This window comes from Phyllostomus hastatus, unplaced genomic scaffold (assembly GCF_019186645.2).
Source record: "Phyllostomus hastatus isolate PE091 unplaced genomic scaffold, TTU_PhHast_1.1 phas_contig_152, whole genome shotgun sequence".
Classification (NCBI taxonomy): Eukaryota; Metazoa; Chordata; class Mammalia; order Chiroptera; family Phyllostomidae; genus Phyllostomus; species Phyllostomus hastatus.
In genome coordinates, this window is record NW_025333622.1 from 10,864,439 (window position 1) to 10,878,313 (window position 13,875).

The 13,875-nt window shown below is 35.2% G+C and overlaps 1 protein-coding gene across 3 annotated transcripts in view; it reads right to left on the reverse strand.

Moving 5' to 3' along the window:
• Positions 1–13,875, reverse strand: part of CEP83 (centrosomal protein 83) — a 130,296-nt gene that overhangs the window by 61,453 nt on the left and 54,968 nt on the right. For all 3 annotated transcript variants that reach the window (XM_045830521.1, XM_045830519.1, XM_045830522.1), the window contains 2 exons: positions 7,599–7,691; positions 5,500–5,631 (listed from right to left, as the gene is read on the reverse strand). In XM_045830521.1, the coding sequence (XP_045686477.1) occupies positions 5,500–5,631; positions 7,599–7,691 (225 nt within the window). The remainder of the gene's footprint in view (positions 1–5,499; positions 5,632–7,598; positions 7,692–13,875) is intronic.

A 13,875-nucleotide genomic window follows, 5' to 3' on the forward strand; every position in this document is an offset into this window, starting at 1 on the left:
AAGGTCATTTTGGTTGCTTCCAAGTTTTTACAATTAGGAATAAAGCTGCTAGAAACATCTCTGTGTAGGTTGTTGTGCAAACATAAGTGTTCAACTCTTCTGGGTAAATACCAAAGAGTACAATGGCTGGATTACATGGTAAGGCTATGTTTAGTTTTATAAGAAACTGCCAAACTGTGCTCTAAAGTTGCTGTATCATTTTTCATTCCCAAAGTCTGTTGTTCCACATTGTCACCAGCATTTGGTATTGTCAGTGTTTTGGATCTGGGCCATTCTAACAGGTATGTATCTCACTGTTGTTTTAAATAGCAATGCCCTATTCACACACGGTGTTAAGCATCTATGTTCATTTGCCATCTGTATATCCTCTTTGGTGAAGTGTCTTTTAAAGTTTTTGGCTCACTTTTAACTCAGGCTGTTTGTGTTCTTATTGTTGAGTTGCAGTTCTTTGTGTGTATTGGGTTATAGTTCTTTCTCAGATATGCCTTTTTCAAGTATTCTCTCCCAGTCTATGGCTTGTCTTCTCATTCTCTTGACAGTGTCTTTCACAGAGCACAAGTTCTTAATTTTAATGAAGTCTTATCAATTATCAATTATTTCTTTCACATATCATGTGTTTGGTATTGCATCTGAAGTGTCATCAACAAACCCAAACTCATCTGGTTTTTCCTATGTTATTTTATAGCAGTTTGAGAGTTTTACATTTTACATTTAGGCCTAAGATCTATTTTGAGCTAATTTTTGTGAAGGATCTATGTCCAGGTCCATTATTTTGCATGTATAGTTATTTTAGCACCATTTGTTGAAAAGACTATCTTTCTTCATTCTGCCATTTCTCATTTTCAAAGATCAGTTCATTATACCTAACTAGTGTGGTTCCGTTGGCTGGGCACTGTCCTGCAAAGCTAAAGGTCACTGGTTCAATCTCCGGTCAGAGCACATGCCTGGGTTCCAAGTTGGGGCGCAAATGAGAAGCAATCAACTGATGTTTCTCTCTCTCCCCTTTTCCCCCTCTTCCCTTCTCTCTAAAAAAATAAGTAAATAAAATCTAAAAAAAAAAATCAGTTCACTATATTCATGTCGGTCTATTTCTAGACTCTTTGATATGTTCTAATGATCTATTTGTCTATTCAACAGCATACTATCTTGATTATCATAGCTTTATAGTTTAGTCCTGAAGTCAGGTAGCGTCGGTCCTCTGACTTTGTTTTTCTCTAAGATTGTGTTGGCTATTCTAGAATAGAATACATTTCAGAATCAGTTTGTCAATATCCACAAAATACTTGCTGAGTTTTTCACTGGGATTATACTGAATCTATATATTAAGTTAAGAAGAAAAGACATCTTGACATTTTTGAGTCGTCCTATCCATGACCATGAAATATCACTCCTTTTATTTAGTTTTTCTTTGATTTCATTCAAAGAGTTTTTTATAGCTCTCTTCATATAGATATTGTACATTTTAAAAATCTTTTTTATTTATTATAATGATTAGCACTATGACTAATGCAGTCAGGAACTAATAGTAATATCATTTTGTAGAGTATTTACTATACAGCAGGAATTACAATAAACACTTTGCACATGGAGTTTCAAGTTTCCAGATCTTAGTTTTTAAGATCAAGTTAGTTTACCTTTTTATATTCCTGCTTTTATAAGTTTTCCCCTTTTCCCATATGTACTAGAATTGAACTTTCTAAATTAATCATAGAATACAAAAACATTTTGTTATTTATTTACACTAGAAGGTAACAGTTTACTCAGATTTAAAGTTCACATTTTTAATCTATTTTTGGAAGTTACAATCTCTTTTCCTTCATTCAGTGTCTTAAAAAGAATTCTACTCAGACCAAACGAGAACAGAAATAACAGCATTTGTCACTTTCAGGCCCTGAGAGTCACCCTGGTCATGAGGGCAGTAAAAGGAAGATAACTGTGACAAATAAAAAAGCCAGAGCAGAGAATACCTGCAAGTGGGCAGCTAGAATGCTGGGAGTGCAGCGAAAGTGGGGAATGCAGGCACTGTAATCACAGACACCCTCAAACCATTCAGAGTACCTACATGCTGGTCTGACACTGAAAACTCTAGCATACCAAAATAAAGAACAGGATCATATACTCAAGAAATCTGTGGACGTATAATTTTAAATGAAATAAAACCTAGCATTTATGGAATGCTTATTATGTGCTTGGTCCTTGTCTAAGCACTTTACATATTTTAACTCCATCAGATATGTACAATTGTTAACGCCATTTTACAGATGAGGACATTGATGCACACAGAAGTTAAGTCAGCTCCCAATGTCACACTAAATGAACATTTAAAACATTTAAAAATTTTACATGTTAAAAAGTTTAGTTTTTGAGATACTCTAAACTGCATTCACAGTTTAATTTTAATTAATAAAATTTCACAAAACCCTTCTAAAAGGTTGCCAAAATCAATCACAGAGGTAATTTAATTTTAATTGGGGAGACTTTTACCAAGTGTGATGCAGTTCAAAGTAATCTGAGAGGGGTGCAAGTCAGAGAATTTTGAATATTTTAGATAAAGGAACCTTCCAGGTCCAAAGCACTATTCCAGAGAGAACTTCAGGATGTACTAGAACAGAAAGGAAGTGTTGTGAGGTGTTTCATAAGATCTACTGACATATATGTGTCAGGATAAGGACCAAATCAGAAATGCAGTATGAGCTTTGGGCTACCAGTGCTATAAGGAAAAAAAATAGCATATGATAACAGGGAGACAGAGTGGCTCTCCTTCTTGCTAAAGGAACTCTGGCTTCTCACCAGGCTCTTAAAAGCTAAGGTAGAGCTCCAACACTTTGAAGAGGATGATGGGGTAATCTCACGGACCTGTCATTATGTATTATATCATTCTTGCAGTGCTCAATGCCCCCTCTCGAGATCTTAATACTTGCACACTGAATTACACTTGCTTCTTTCACTCATTCAGTCTACCAGAATAATGACCTGTACCTTCTCTGTACTGCTCTTCATTACTGTTATTTGCAGAATAATATAAAATTAGACTCCTAATAACATAATAAAAACAAAATAGCACAATTTTTAAATAACTATCTAGGCATTGGGAAATCATATTATCTTTTTCAGAAGATAAAGATATTGTCTTTCATAAACATTATTTCAGAATATCATGAGGGAGATGTGAATTCCTGAAGTGTTTCTCAGGAAAAGACTAACAAAATCTTCCCAAGGATTTCCCCTAAGAACCAATACACTGAAGAATATTAGTTACTTCTTTCACTCTATCTGTAGAAGTGAAAGTACACAAGTATTGTATGAATCCTTAATTAATGAAAGAAAAAACAATTATTTCAGTACATCAAATTAACATATTTTACACCAATTAAATTGTTTAAATTTGAGAATAGTAAGAATAGGCTTTTCTTTGAAAGTTTTACTGCTGTTTCATGATACACAATCCTCTCACTAGGTTTTACTATTATTGTATATAGAAACTGGAGTGTATTAAGATAAGTGATCAAATAAAATACCAAGTACTTTGCTAATTAATGTAGGTCCTGCGTAATTAATTGGGAAGCAGATACAAAGAACTTAGGTCTTATCAGAAAGTCTCACTTTTCTAGCCTCTACTAATTATGGCTTCTCAGCTAGCTGTTTTTCTGTTTTTGTTTTTTTTAAAGATTTTATTTATTTATTTATTTTTTAGAGAGGGAAGGGAGGAAGAGAGAGAGGGAGAGAGAAACATCAATGTGTGGTTGCTGGGGGCCGTGGCCTGCAACCCAGGCATGTGCCCTGACTAGGAATCGAACCTGCGATGCTTTGGTTTGCAGCCCGTGCTCAATCCACTGAGCTACGCCAGCCAGGGCTTCAGCTAGCTGTTTATCTTCAGATTCCTAAGAATGCCGTAAGGCATCCCAGTTATGAAATTAACTGACTCCTTAAAATTTTAAATAAATATCATTTGACCTTTCATGGGTAAAAATATAGTAGCCATCAGATTTCAGATACAGGTTTCATTCTTTACAAAAACAATGATACTAAGAAACTGAAAAGATATAAATAATCATTACCAGATAAACATCATCATTAGATTTTAAAAGGCAAACTATAAAATAAAGCACCACTACCCTTAATCTCAGTATTTACTTTTCAGTATACTAAATCTACATTTCAGACCGGAAATCTTTATTATTTATATTTTCCACAATAAAAATTTTATATGCAGCTACCCTAAATCTGTTACAATTCCAGATTCAAACACTCTCGTCATCACATATAGTATGGATCTACTTATCTCTTGACACGATTAGAGCTGTTGGCTGACTCCTAATCAGTATGGAAACTTCAAATCATTGGTTATTCCAAACCTACAACTCAGAGCTGGGATTTGGGGTACCTGATTTCTATTATTAACATGGCTGCTGACTTTCTTTACGACTTTGAGCCTTTGAGCAAGTCACTTGTCTTGTGCTTCAGTGTCCTCATTTAAAATGGAGACACTGTTACAACCGAAGTGACATCATATGTGAATAAAGCATTTAAAGCTATAAATAATTTTTAAATGCAAAAGGCTATCATAAATATTTATAGTTTTCTGGTACTGTATTATTAATGAATTGGGTTTAAAGTTCATACAGCTTCTTACATAACAAACAATCATGGAACACTCATTGTTCACAAAAGTTAGCTTGATCCAACTAGTCATTGGTAAAGGAAAGTGAGCATATTTTAACTCTTGATTCCAAATAACAACAATGCGATAAATGTGTAACGCAGATGCACTTGTACATAAAATGTTTCACATACCTATAGACAAACTTTTTTACAAGTTCAGCTAGTATTACATTTGTTATTTGACCATACCAGGATAAAACTAGTATTTCTCTCCATCCTGAAAATTCATCTAAAACCAACACAGAGATGAGAAACACAAACCCCATTTTTGGAAATATTAGGAGACAAACCACAACATGAGCAGAAAGGCTGCCAAAAGCAACAGAGTAGGAATGCATGTCACAGGCAGCAGAGAGAAGATGTTGTTGCTGATGTCGAAGAACAAAGCACAGCTCTTGAAAGGTGATGGGCACACCCTAAGGTATAAACCCTTTCTTTATACCAGTGGAAACAAGGTTCGTGGGCTGACAGCCAGAGCTCTCCTGGTTGTGGTATGGTTCCAAGAAAGAGACGGGACACTGCTAAATAGGGAATCACACAGACAACTATATTTGCAAAGAGAGAAGTCCTTCTCTGTGTCTATAGGAGAAAAGAGATTATCACCATTGACTTGGGCAAAATAAAGGCAGCAAAGAGTAGAAAAATCCAACAGCAAAAAAGAACATTCACAAGAAAAATAGTACTATAGAGCAGATGGAAAGCATGACAAATACTTCACCATTAATTAATAAAACTGATTATGGTATCAACGCTAACTTGTGATTTATAAAAAATATATAATCATAAAGTTTTATTGACTAGAAAGATAACAATTAACTACTATAGTCAATCACTCACCTCTAATTCATATTTTATTTTTTCTCCTTCTAAAATACGTGCAAATTCTTCTTTCTGGTGTTCAAATTCTGATTTGAGAAATGTATGTTCATAACGTAGCTTATTATATTCAGCTCTATACTTTTCAACTTCCTAAGTTAAAAGAAGACTGCAATTTATCACAAATTATAAATGAAATTTTATCCCAAAAATTACTTTTGCAAATATAATTTAAATTACATTATACTCAGAGCAATTATAAATGTAAAAAATATGCTTAACAGAAGTATAAATAAACCTTGGAAAAGTTCTGATACCAAGTATGCTGCACACAGAATTAGCACATTCCTGAGAAGGCACTGATAAAGCCAATTACCACTCAATTAATGTACAGAAATGTATATAGCATGTCAAAAGTTTTGACCTCTGGACTTAATAAAATAATATTTAAGAGCCTTTCAAAATATAATAGATTAAAAATTAATTTGATGATAAAACAAAAAATACTCCTAAAAGTTAGACAGAATGAATTCAAAGTACATAAAAGACTATTTTAATATTTAGTACAATAACTTAAGGTTCAAATATTACAATGATAGTTAAACCCAATACATCAGTCTGAAGAATATATGAAGCACCAACTTTCCCAACCAGGAACACATGCATCCCTGGTATGCTCCAACCCCATTTCTTAATACTATGAAAGTCGCTGGCATTCTGAATCTCATTCTAAATAGCAGAACAGAAAGGAAGAGACACTATTTCAACATACACCAGGATATTAAGCAATAAGGAAACCTCCTAAAATACTCAGATCCCTAGAAATCTTCAGTCAAAAGATTTCTCTTCTAAGCCAGTTCACAAACCAAGGAAATGGGTTTTGTGATTTTAGTAGAGACATACTTTGCTTTGATATTTTAAAATTTAATCTTTATTGCATTTTCCCCTATTACCCTTTAGTCCCCTTCTATCCCCTCTCCTGGCAAACATTACACTGTTGACCATGTCCATGAGTGCTTTCTCCTTTTTGTTTTGAAATTTTAAAAAATGTTTTTACCTAACTTGATCACTTAGGTCTAAGTGGTTTTATTCATATCCAAAAATTAGACCTACTCCCAAAGCTATAATGCTTTGATTATCCATTAGGAGAACATTCAAAAGATGATTTAAGCCAGTAAGCCACTTATAAAACAGAAGCCACAATTATTTTATGCAATGGCAACATCAGTAGCCTACAGCTTTCTAAAGGGGTCCATTCTGAAGGGGACAATACTCATTTGCATGTATGAGGCCCAGTATATCTGTTAAATAAGGTAACATATATAAAATACCTAGTATAGTACCTACCATATTTAATATCTATTATCTTTTCCTGTCCCCTCTATTAAATATTTAGTCATACTAAACCAAGGTTTCATATAAGGAGATTAATCACAATCTGAAGGACAACTGTATCAATTTTTTGCTTTTCTTAGATGGCATTAAATTCATTCTTTCATTCAACGAATAGTAATTGAGCACTTATTGGAGGCTAGGGACTGTTCAAGGAACTTGGACTATAACAGTGAGCAAAACAGATAAGGTTCCTCTTCTAACACAGTTTATATTCCTAGAGGTGGTAAAAGAGACTATAAAAAAATAAGCACAATGATTATTATACATATCAGAAGATGGTAAGTACTAGAGAAAATAAAAATGTATAGGAGGGTAAATGGGGATCCAAAAGGCTAAAGACTGATGGAAAAGGCAAGCTGGCATATTAAGTGGGGGCAGGGTTTGGTCAAAGTAGGCCTTATTGAGAAGGTGATATAGAGAGGCTGGTCATGAGGTATCTGGAAGGACAGTGTTCAAGGTAAAAGCAACAGCTAGAGCAAAGACTCAAATTGTACCATTTCTGGAATGCCAAAGCAGCATCAATGACGCTAATGTGGATGGAGAAAAGAAAATCAGGGAGGTACTGGGGTCTGATCCTGTGCAGCCTTAAACGCCACTCTACGGACTCTGAGTGAAAGGGTAGCCACCGCAGGGCTTTTAGGTAGGGAAATGCTTTTCATCAAGCAAATTTTCACAGTCATATGAAGATAAATAAATGCATAGTTCTTTCGGTATACATTACTTACTTCATCCAGACTCCTAAAACGCTCTCTCATTGGAGTTTCCAATTCTTGCTGTATTTGGGCTCTTAACAATTCCAAGTTTTGTGGAGTTAATACCTAATGGGCAGAGAAATACAAATGATTCTATATATAAATATATATAATCTATATATAATCACAAATATTAAAATCAAGAATTTTCCAAATTTGAGTCTATCTCCTAATTATGACAATAAAATGCAAGTCATAGAAATTTTACAACATACCTAATTTTAGAGTAATCACTACATAAATAGAACCATTGTCTGAAACAATAATTTAAGTCAATTTCAGGCTCTCAGAGATGTCAAAAATTCTATTAACATGAGGTCAAGACTATTATTATCATTGTGATTATATGAAATAACTAAGGTTATCATGTTGGATACAATGGCTGATAGTCTATTTTCTAAAGCAAGCAAAATAAAGGTATAATAATTTATATACCATAGAGTATTCTTCAGATTAATTTTCAATCAGAATAGGCTGCTTTTAACTCTGATCGCCAAAATGAATTCAAAGGTTCCTTCCTGTTACACTCTTTATGAAGCCTGTCGCTGACAGAGTAATTCAGTATTTTAGTAAGTTCCTTGAGGGCACACACTCTTTATTCACCATGGTGTTTACAACACCTCACACTACTGCCTGACACATAGACACCACTCGATTATACTTTCTTGAATGAACAAATATTGGTTGTAAAAAAAAACCCCAGTTTACTCTTACCTTAATTTCTGAAAACTAAGAATAATGTTTTGTTTAATTCATACATTTATTCACCAATATTCCAAATTTCTAAACATTTTAATGAATGAATGCCTACTATATATAAAGTATAAAGCACTGTATAACATACGATCTATATATAATACACTGTTTAAAATACCTATCATGCATTAACTTCTTTAATCCCCACCATAATACACAATGTAGCTATATTATCATACCTTTCTTTAAAAAACTGAAGCATAGAGTCTAACCTTCTAAGGATACAGAGATTCACAGAAATGTTGGGAACTGCCCTGCCTGGTTTCAGAAGCTGTAACCCCCAATGCCTAAGTCTGAGTAACAGACCTTGGGACTATAAACCACTAAGGGAGACAAAGCTTCAAGAAGTCTCCTAATCTCTTGGCTGCCTTACTTTCCCCTGCCGGACTGAAGCCTGAAACAATGACAGAGGGAGGTGCAGCCCTGTGCTGGAAAGGGCGGGTTCCCTGGGGCAATCAGGCCTAAGAAAGAATGCATAAAATCCTGTGAAACCTGCTTTGCTAAGAATGTTCTCAATTTTCTGATAAGGGTCCGAGCAGGATATGAGTTTGTTTCCCAAAGTTTTGTAGCCCTTTAGCTAACAGACCCTGACTCAGAATAAGCCCTCATAGTTCTTTGTATGTTGTCTATTGTTTGATCCTTACTGCCAGACAATGGTTAATGAGCTTTACCTGTATTTCTGTGCAAAATAAACCCAATAAAAGCCCATTGAGGAAAAGGCTCTTGGCCCTTCTCCTTTGAGAGATCGGGCCACCTTTCCTTCCCAAGCAGATCATGTCTTGGTAGACTTCTCATCCATGGCGGCCCGGGGGCCCTAAGGGCAGAGCTCCCTGCCCCGCCCCGCCCCCAGCACAGGAAACATTATATCTCTCCATAAGAAGTTCAAAAGCATATTAAACAATTTTGTACCTTGTTTATTCATTGGAAGTTTTTAAGCTTAAAAATGGCATCCCCACATACATATTTTAGGAAGAAGCCAAATGGATCAAAAGCTTCGGTGGGAAAAGAATAGCTGGCTGTGGGAGAAAAGAGGCAGTGAATGGGGTTAGAGAAACCAGACAAAAAGCTCTTGTTAAAATCTGGTTTATGATGTCAATAATCTGGATGACAGCATCAAGAGTTCAAAATGAGAAGTAGTGGTAATTAAAAAAAAAGATAAACAGGTAAACCTTATTTTATCAGGTTCAAACAAACCAACTCTAAAAATAAACAAATAAGTGAAACTGCAGGGAATCTGAAGAAAGATACAATATTAAGAAGTATTATTCCACCCTAGCCAGGTGGCCCAGCTGCTTGATGCATCGTCCCATATACCAAAAGGCTGCAGGTTCAATCCCCGGTTGGAGTGCATACAGGAGGCAACGGATCAATGTTTCTCTCTTACATCGATGTTTCTCTCTCTGCACCCCCTTTCCTCTCTAAAATCAATAAACATATACTATGGTGAGGATTAAAAAAAGAAAGTAAGAAATATTATTCTTTAAGTACTTTTAGGTATGGTGATGCTATTGTGGGCAATGCTTTTAAAAGAGGAATTGCCTTGTATATAATAGAGATCTATATTAACAAACAGAAAGAGTTTATCTACCCACACTAGTAGAGCCAATGACTAAACACCAAGAACTGTAGTGGAGAAAGTCTGGCTATTGGTACCACTAAGAAGAACAGGAAGCTAATGCTCAAAAGCCTAAAATCCTTGATAGTTTACAGACAAACAGTTTTATAAAGTAAAAATCACAGGTCATCATGAGTAAGGGGCTTGGGGCCATTGGTCTTGGTAATTGGTCAAGAGTGAGATGAGGGCAGTATATCCTTAATCTAGGTCTTGGTAGACTTCCAGACTGGCTTAATCTAGGTCTTTCAGACTGGCTTCATGAGAATGTGGCCAGGGAATTGTTGAGCTTCAGGAATCAGGAGCTAAATTATAACTTATCCATGATGTTATCTTTAGCTTAACAAACCCCTATCTTGTGACCCTGGTTAAGGCAGTCACCGTTTCTGACTGCCTCAGGGAGTTAATGAATAGTAAGGGAAAGGGCTGAGGCTTACAGGGCATGCTGTTAAAAAACTCGGCTAGGGTTACATATTGGCTACATACTGGGTGGATGAAAAAGTTCCTTTGGTTTTTTTCCGTACAACGGCTCTAGTAGCGCTTAGTAGTCATTCAAAACAATTTTATTAGATTGTGGTGTGACAGCTGTCATATCAGTGTGCAAAAACCTTACAAAATGGGTAAATTTTTGTGTAGTCACTATAATATTGAAGATGGAAGAAAATACATACTTTTTGGCATATTGTGCTGTATTATTTCAAAAAAGGTAAAAACGCAACTGAAATGCAAAACAAAAAGTTTGTACAGTGTATGCAGAAGGTGTTGTGACTGCGCAAACCTCTCAAAAGTGATTGCGAGATTTTGTATTTTGCTGGACGATGCTCCACAGCTGGGTAGACCAGCTGAAGTCGATACCAGTCAAACTGAGACACTGAGAACAATCGATATCATACCACACAGAAGATAGACGACATACTCAAAATATCCAATTCAACAAAGTTATTAGTGAACATGAAAAACTGCCTTTATTTTATGGCAAAAACTAAACAGACTTTTTGGCCAATCCATTATTAAATCAGGCCCCTTGGTTTCAGTTGGTCATTCGCTTTGTGGTCAGAAAAACATCTTAAAAATGCATGTTACTAGGTTATCATGATGTGCAGAAGTAAAAGCTATATATCTTGTAATTCATATTCATTGTATGCTATTATTATTTCTGCTCTCTTGGTTATTTATCTTCCACAAGACCTGCCCCGCAGTCTAGCACACCTTACACTAAACAACTCCTATAATGGCTAACAAAGTGCTAAATGACTTCTCTTGTGACTGTTAGTCCAATGTGGCATACAAACCATTTTTAAAATTTTTTTAATTTAATCTTTATTGCACTCCTTCCATTACCATTTGGTCTTCTTATAGAAATAACAAATATTACTCCTTAAGTACTTTTAGATATTGTGATACCATTGCAGGCAATGCCTTTAAAAGAGGAATCACCACACTGTTGTCCATGTCCATGAGTCCGTTTTCCTTTTTGCACAATCACTATACCCCATAACCTCGCTCCCCCACTAGCTGTCTTCTGTTCTCCATCTATGAGTCTGTTTCTCTTTTTGCTTGTTAGTTCAGTTTGTTCATTAGATTCCACACATAAAATTATATGGTATTTTTCTTTTGCTGACTGGCTAACCTCACTTAGCATAATGTTCTCCAGGTCCATCCATACTGTTACAAAGGGTAAAATTTTCTTATTTACGCCCAAGTAGAATAACAATGTGTAAAAGTCCCATAGTTGTTTTATCCACTCATCTACTGATGGACACTCGAATGGCTTCCATATCTTGGCGATTGTAAATAACATTGAAATGAATATGGGGTGCTTATATTCTTTTGAATTAGTGTTCTGAGTTCCTTTGGATATATTCCCAGAAGTGGGATCACTGGGTCAAAAGGCAGATCCATTTTTAATTTTTTAAGGCATCTCCATGCTGCTTTCCACAAGGGATGCACCAGTCTGAATCCCCACCAACAGTGCAAAAGGGTTCTCCTTTCTCTACATCCTGACCAGCACTTGTTGTTTATTGATTTACTGATGATGGCCATTCTAACAGGTGTGAGGTGGTATCTAATTGTGGTTTTCATTTGCATGTCTCTGATGATTAGTGACGTTGAGCATCTTTTCATATGTCTGTTGGTCATCTAGAGAAGTGTCTATTTGCTCATATTTCAGTCAGGTTGTTTGTCTTTTTCTTGTTCAGTTTTGTAAGTACTTTTTAAATTTTGGGTACTAACCCCTTACCAAATGTAACAGCAAATATGTTTTCTCAATCTGTGGGTTGTCTTTTTATTTTGTTGATAATTTCCTTTGCTATGCAAAAACTTTTTAGTTTGATGTAGTCCCATTTGTTTATTTTTCCTTTTGTGTCCCTTGCCTGAGGAGATATACCTGAAAAAAAATTTCTACAAGCAATATCTGAAAATTCTGTGCCTGTTTTCTTCTAGGATTTTTATGGTTTGGGTCTAATATTTAAGTCTTTGATTCATTTTGAATTTATTCTTGTGTGTGGTATAAGAAAGTGGTCTAGTTTCATTTTTCTGCAAGTATGTGTCCAACTCTCCTAAAACCATTTGCTGAATAAACTACCTTTAGCCGACTGTATATGCTTGCTTCCTCTGTTGAATATTGATTGACTGTAACAGTGTGGGCTTATTTCTGGGCTGTATTCTGTTCCACTGATCTATGTGTCTGTTTTTATGACAGTACCAGACTGTTTTGATTACTATGGCCTTATAGTATATTAGGTAGTGATTCCTCCAACTTTGTTCTTCCTTCTCAGGATTGCTGTTGCTATGTGGGGCCTTTTGTGGTTCCATATAAATTTTTGAAATATTTGTTCTAGTTCTGTGAAATTCATCATTGGAATCTTGATAGGAATTGCGTTCAATCCACAAATTGCTTTGGGTAGTATGTACATTTCAATGATGCTAATTCTTTCTATCCATGAACACAGTATATGCTTCCACTTATATGTATCTTCTTCAATTTCTTTCTTTAGTGTCTTATAATTTCCCAAGTACAGGTCTTTTACATCCTTGATTAGGTTTATTCCTAAGTATTTCATTCTTGAAGCAATTGTGAATGGGACTATTTTCTTAATTTCCTTTTCCATTAGTTTGTTATTGGCATATAAAAATGTAACTTTGATTTCTGCATATTAATTTTCTATATTGCTACTTTGCTGAATTCATTTATCAGGTCTGGTAGTTTCTTGGTGGATTCGTGGGGTTCTCTGTATACAGTGTCTTGTCATTGGCAAATAAAGAGTTTTACTTCTTCCATTCCAATTTGGATGCCTTTTATTTCTTCTAGTCTGATTGCTGTGGCTAGGACTCCCAGTGCTGTGTTGAATGAGAGGTGAAAATGGACACCCCTGTCTTGCTCTAGATCTTAAGGGGAACACTTTTATTTAGAGCATGATGCTGGCAGTGGATCTGCCATATATGGGCATTATTATGTTTAGGTATATTCCCTCTATTTCCACTTTGTTCACAATTTTGACCATAATTGGTCCTGGATTTTATCAAAAGCTTTTTCTGCATCTATTGATATGATCATATGGCTTTTACCCTTCATTTTGTTTATGTGGTGAATAACATTTATTGATTTGCAATGTTATATCAACCTTGCATTCCCAAAATAAATACCACTTGATCAGGGTATATGATCCTTCTGACGCATAGCTATATTCAGTTTGCTAATATTTTGTTGAGTATTTTAGCATCTATTTTCATCAGGAATATTGGCCTATAATTTTCATTCTTTATAGTATCATTATCTGGTTTTGAAATTAGGATGATGCTGGCCTCATAAAAGGAGTTTGGGAGTCTTTTCTCCTCTTGAATTTTATAAAATAGTTTGAGGATAGGTGGTAGTTCTCAGAA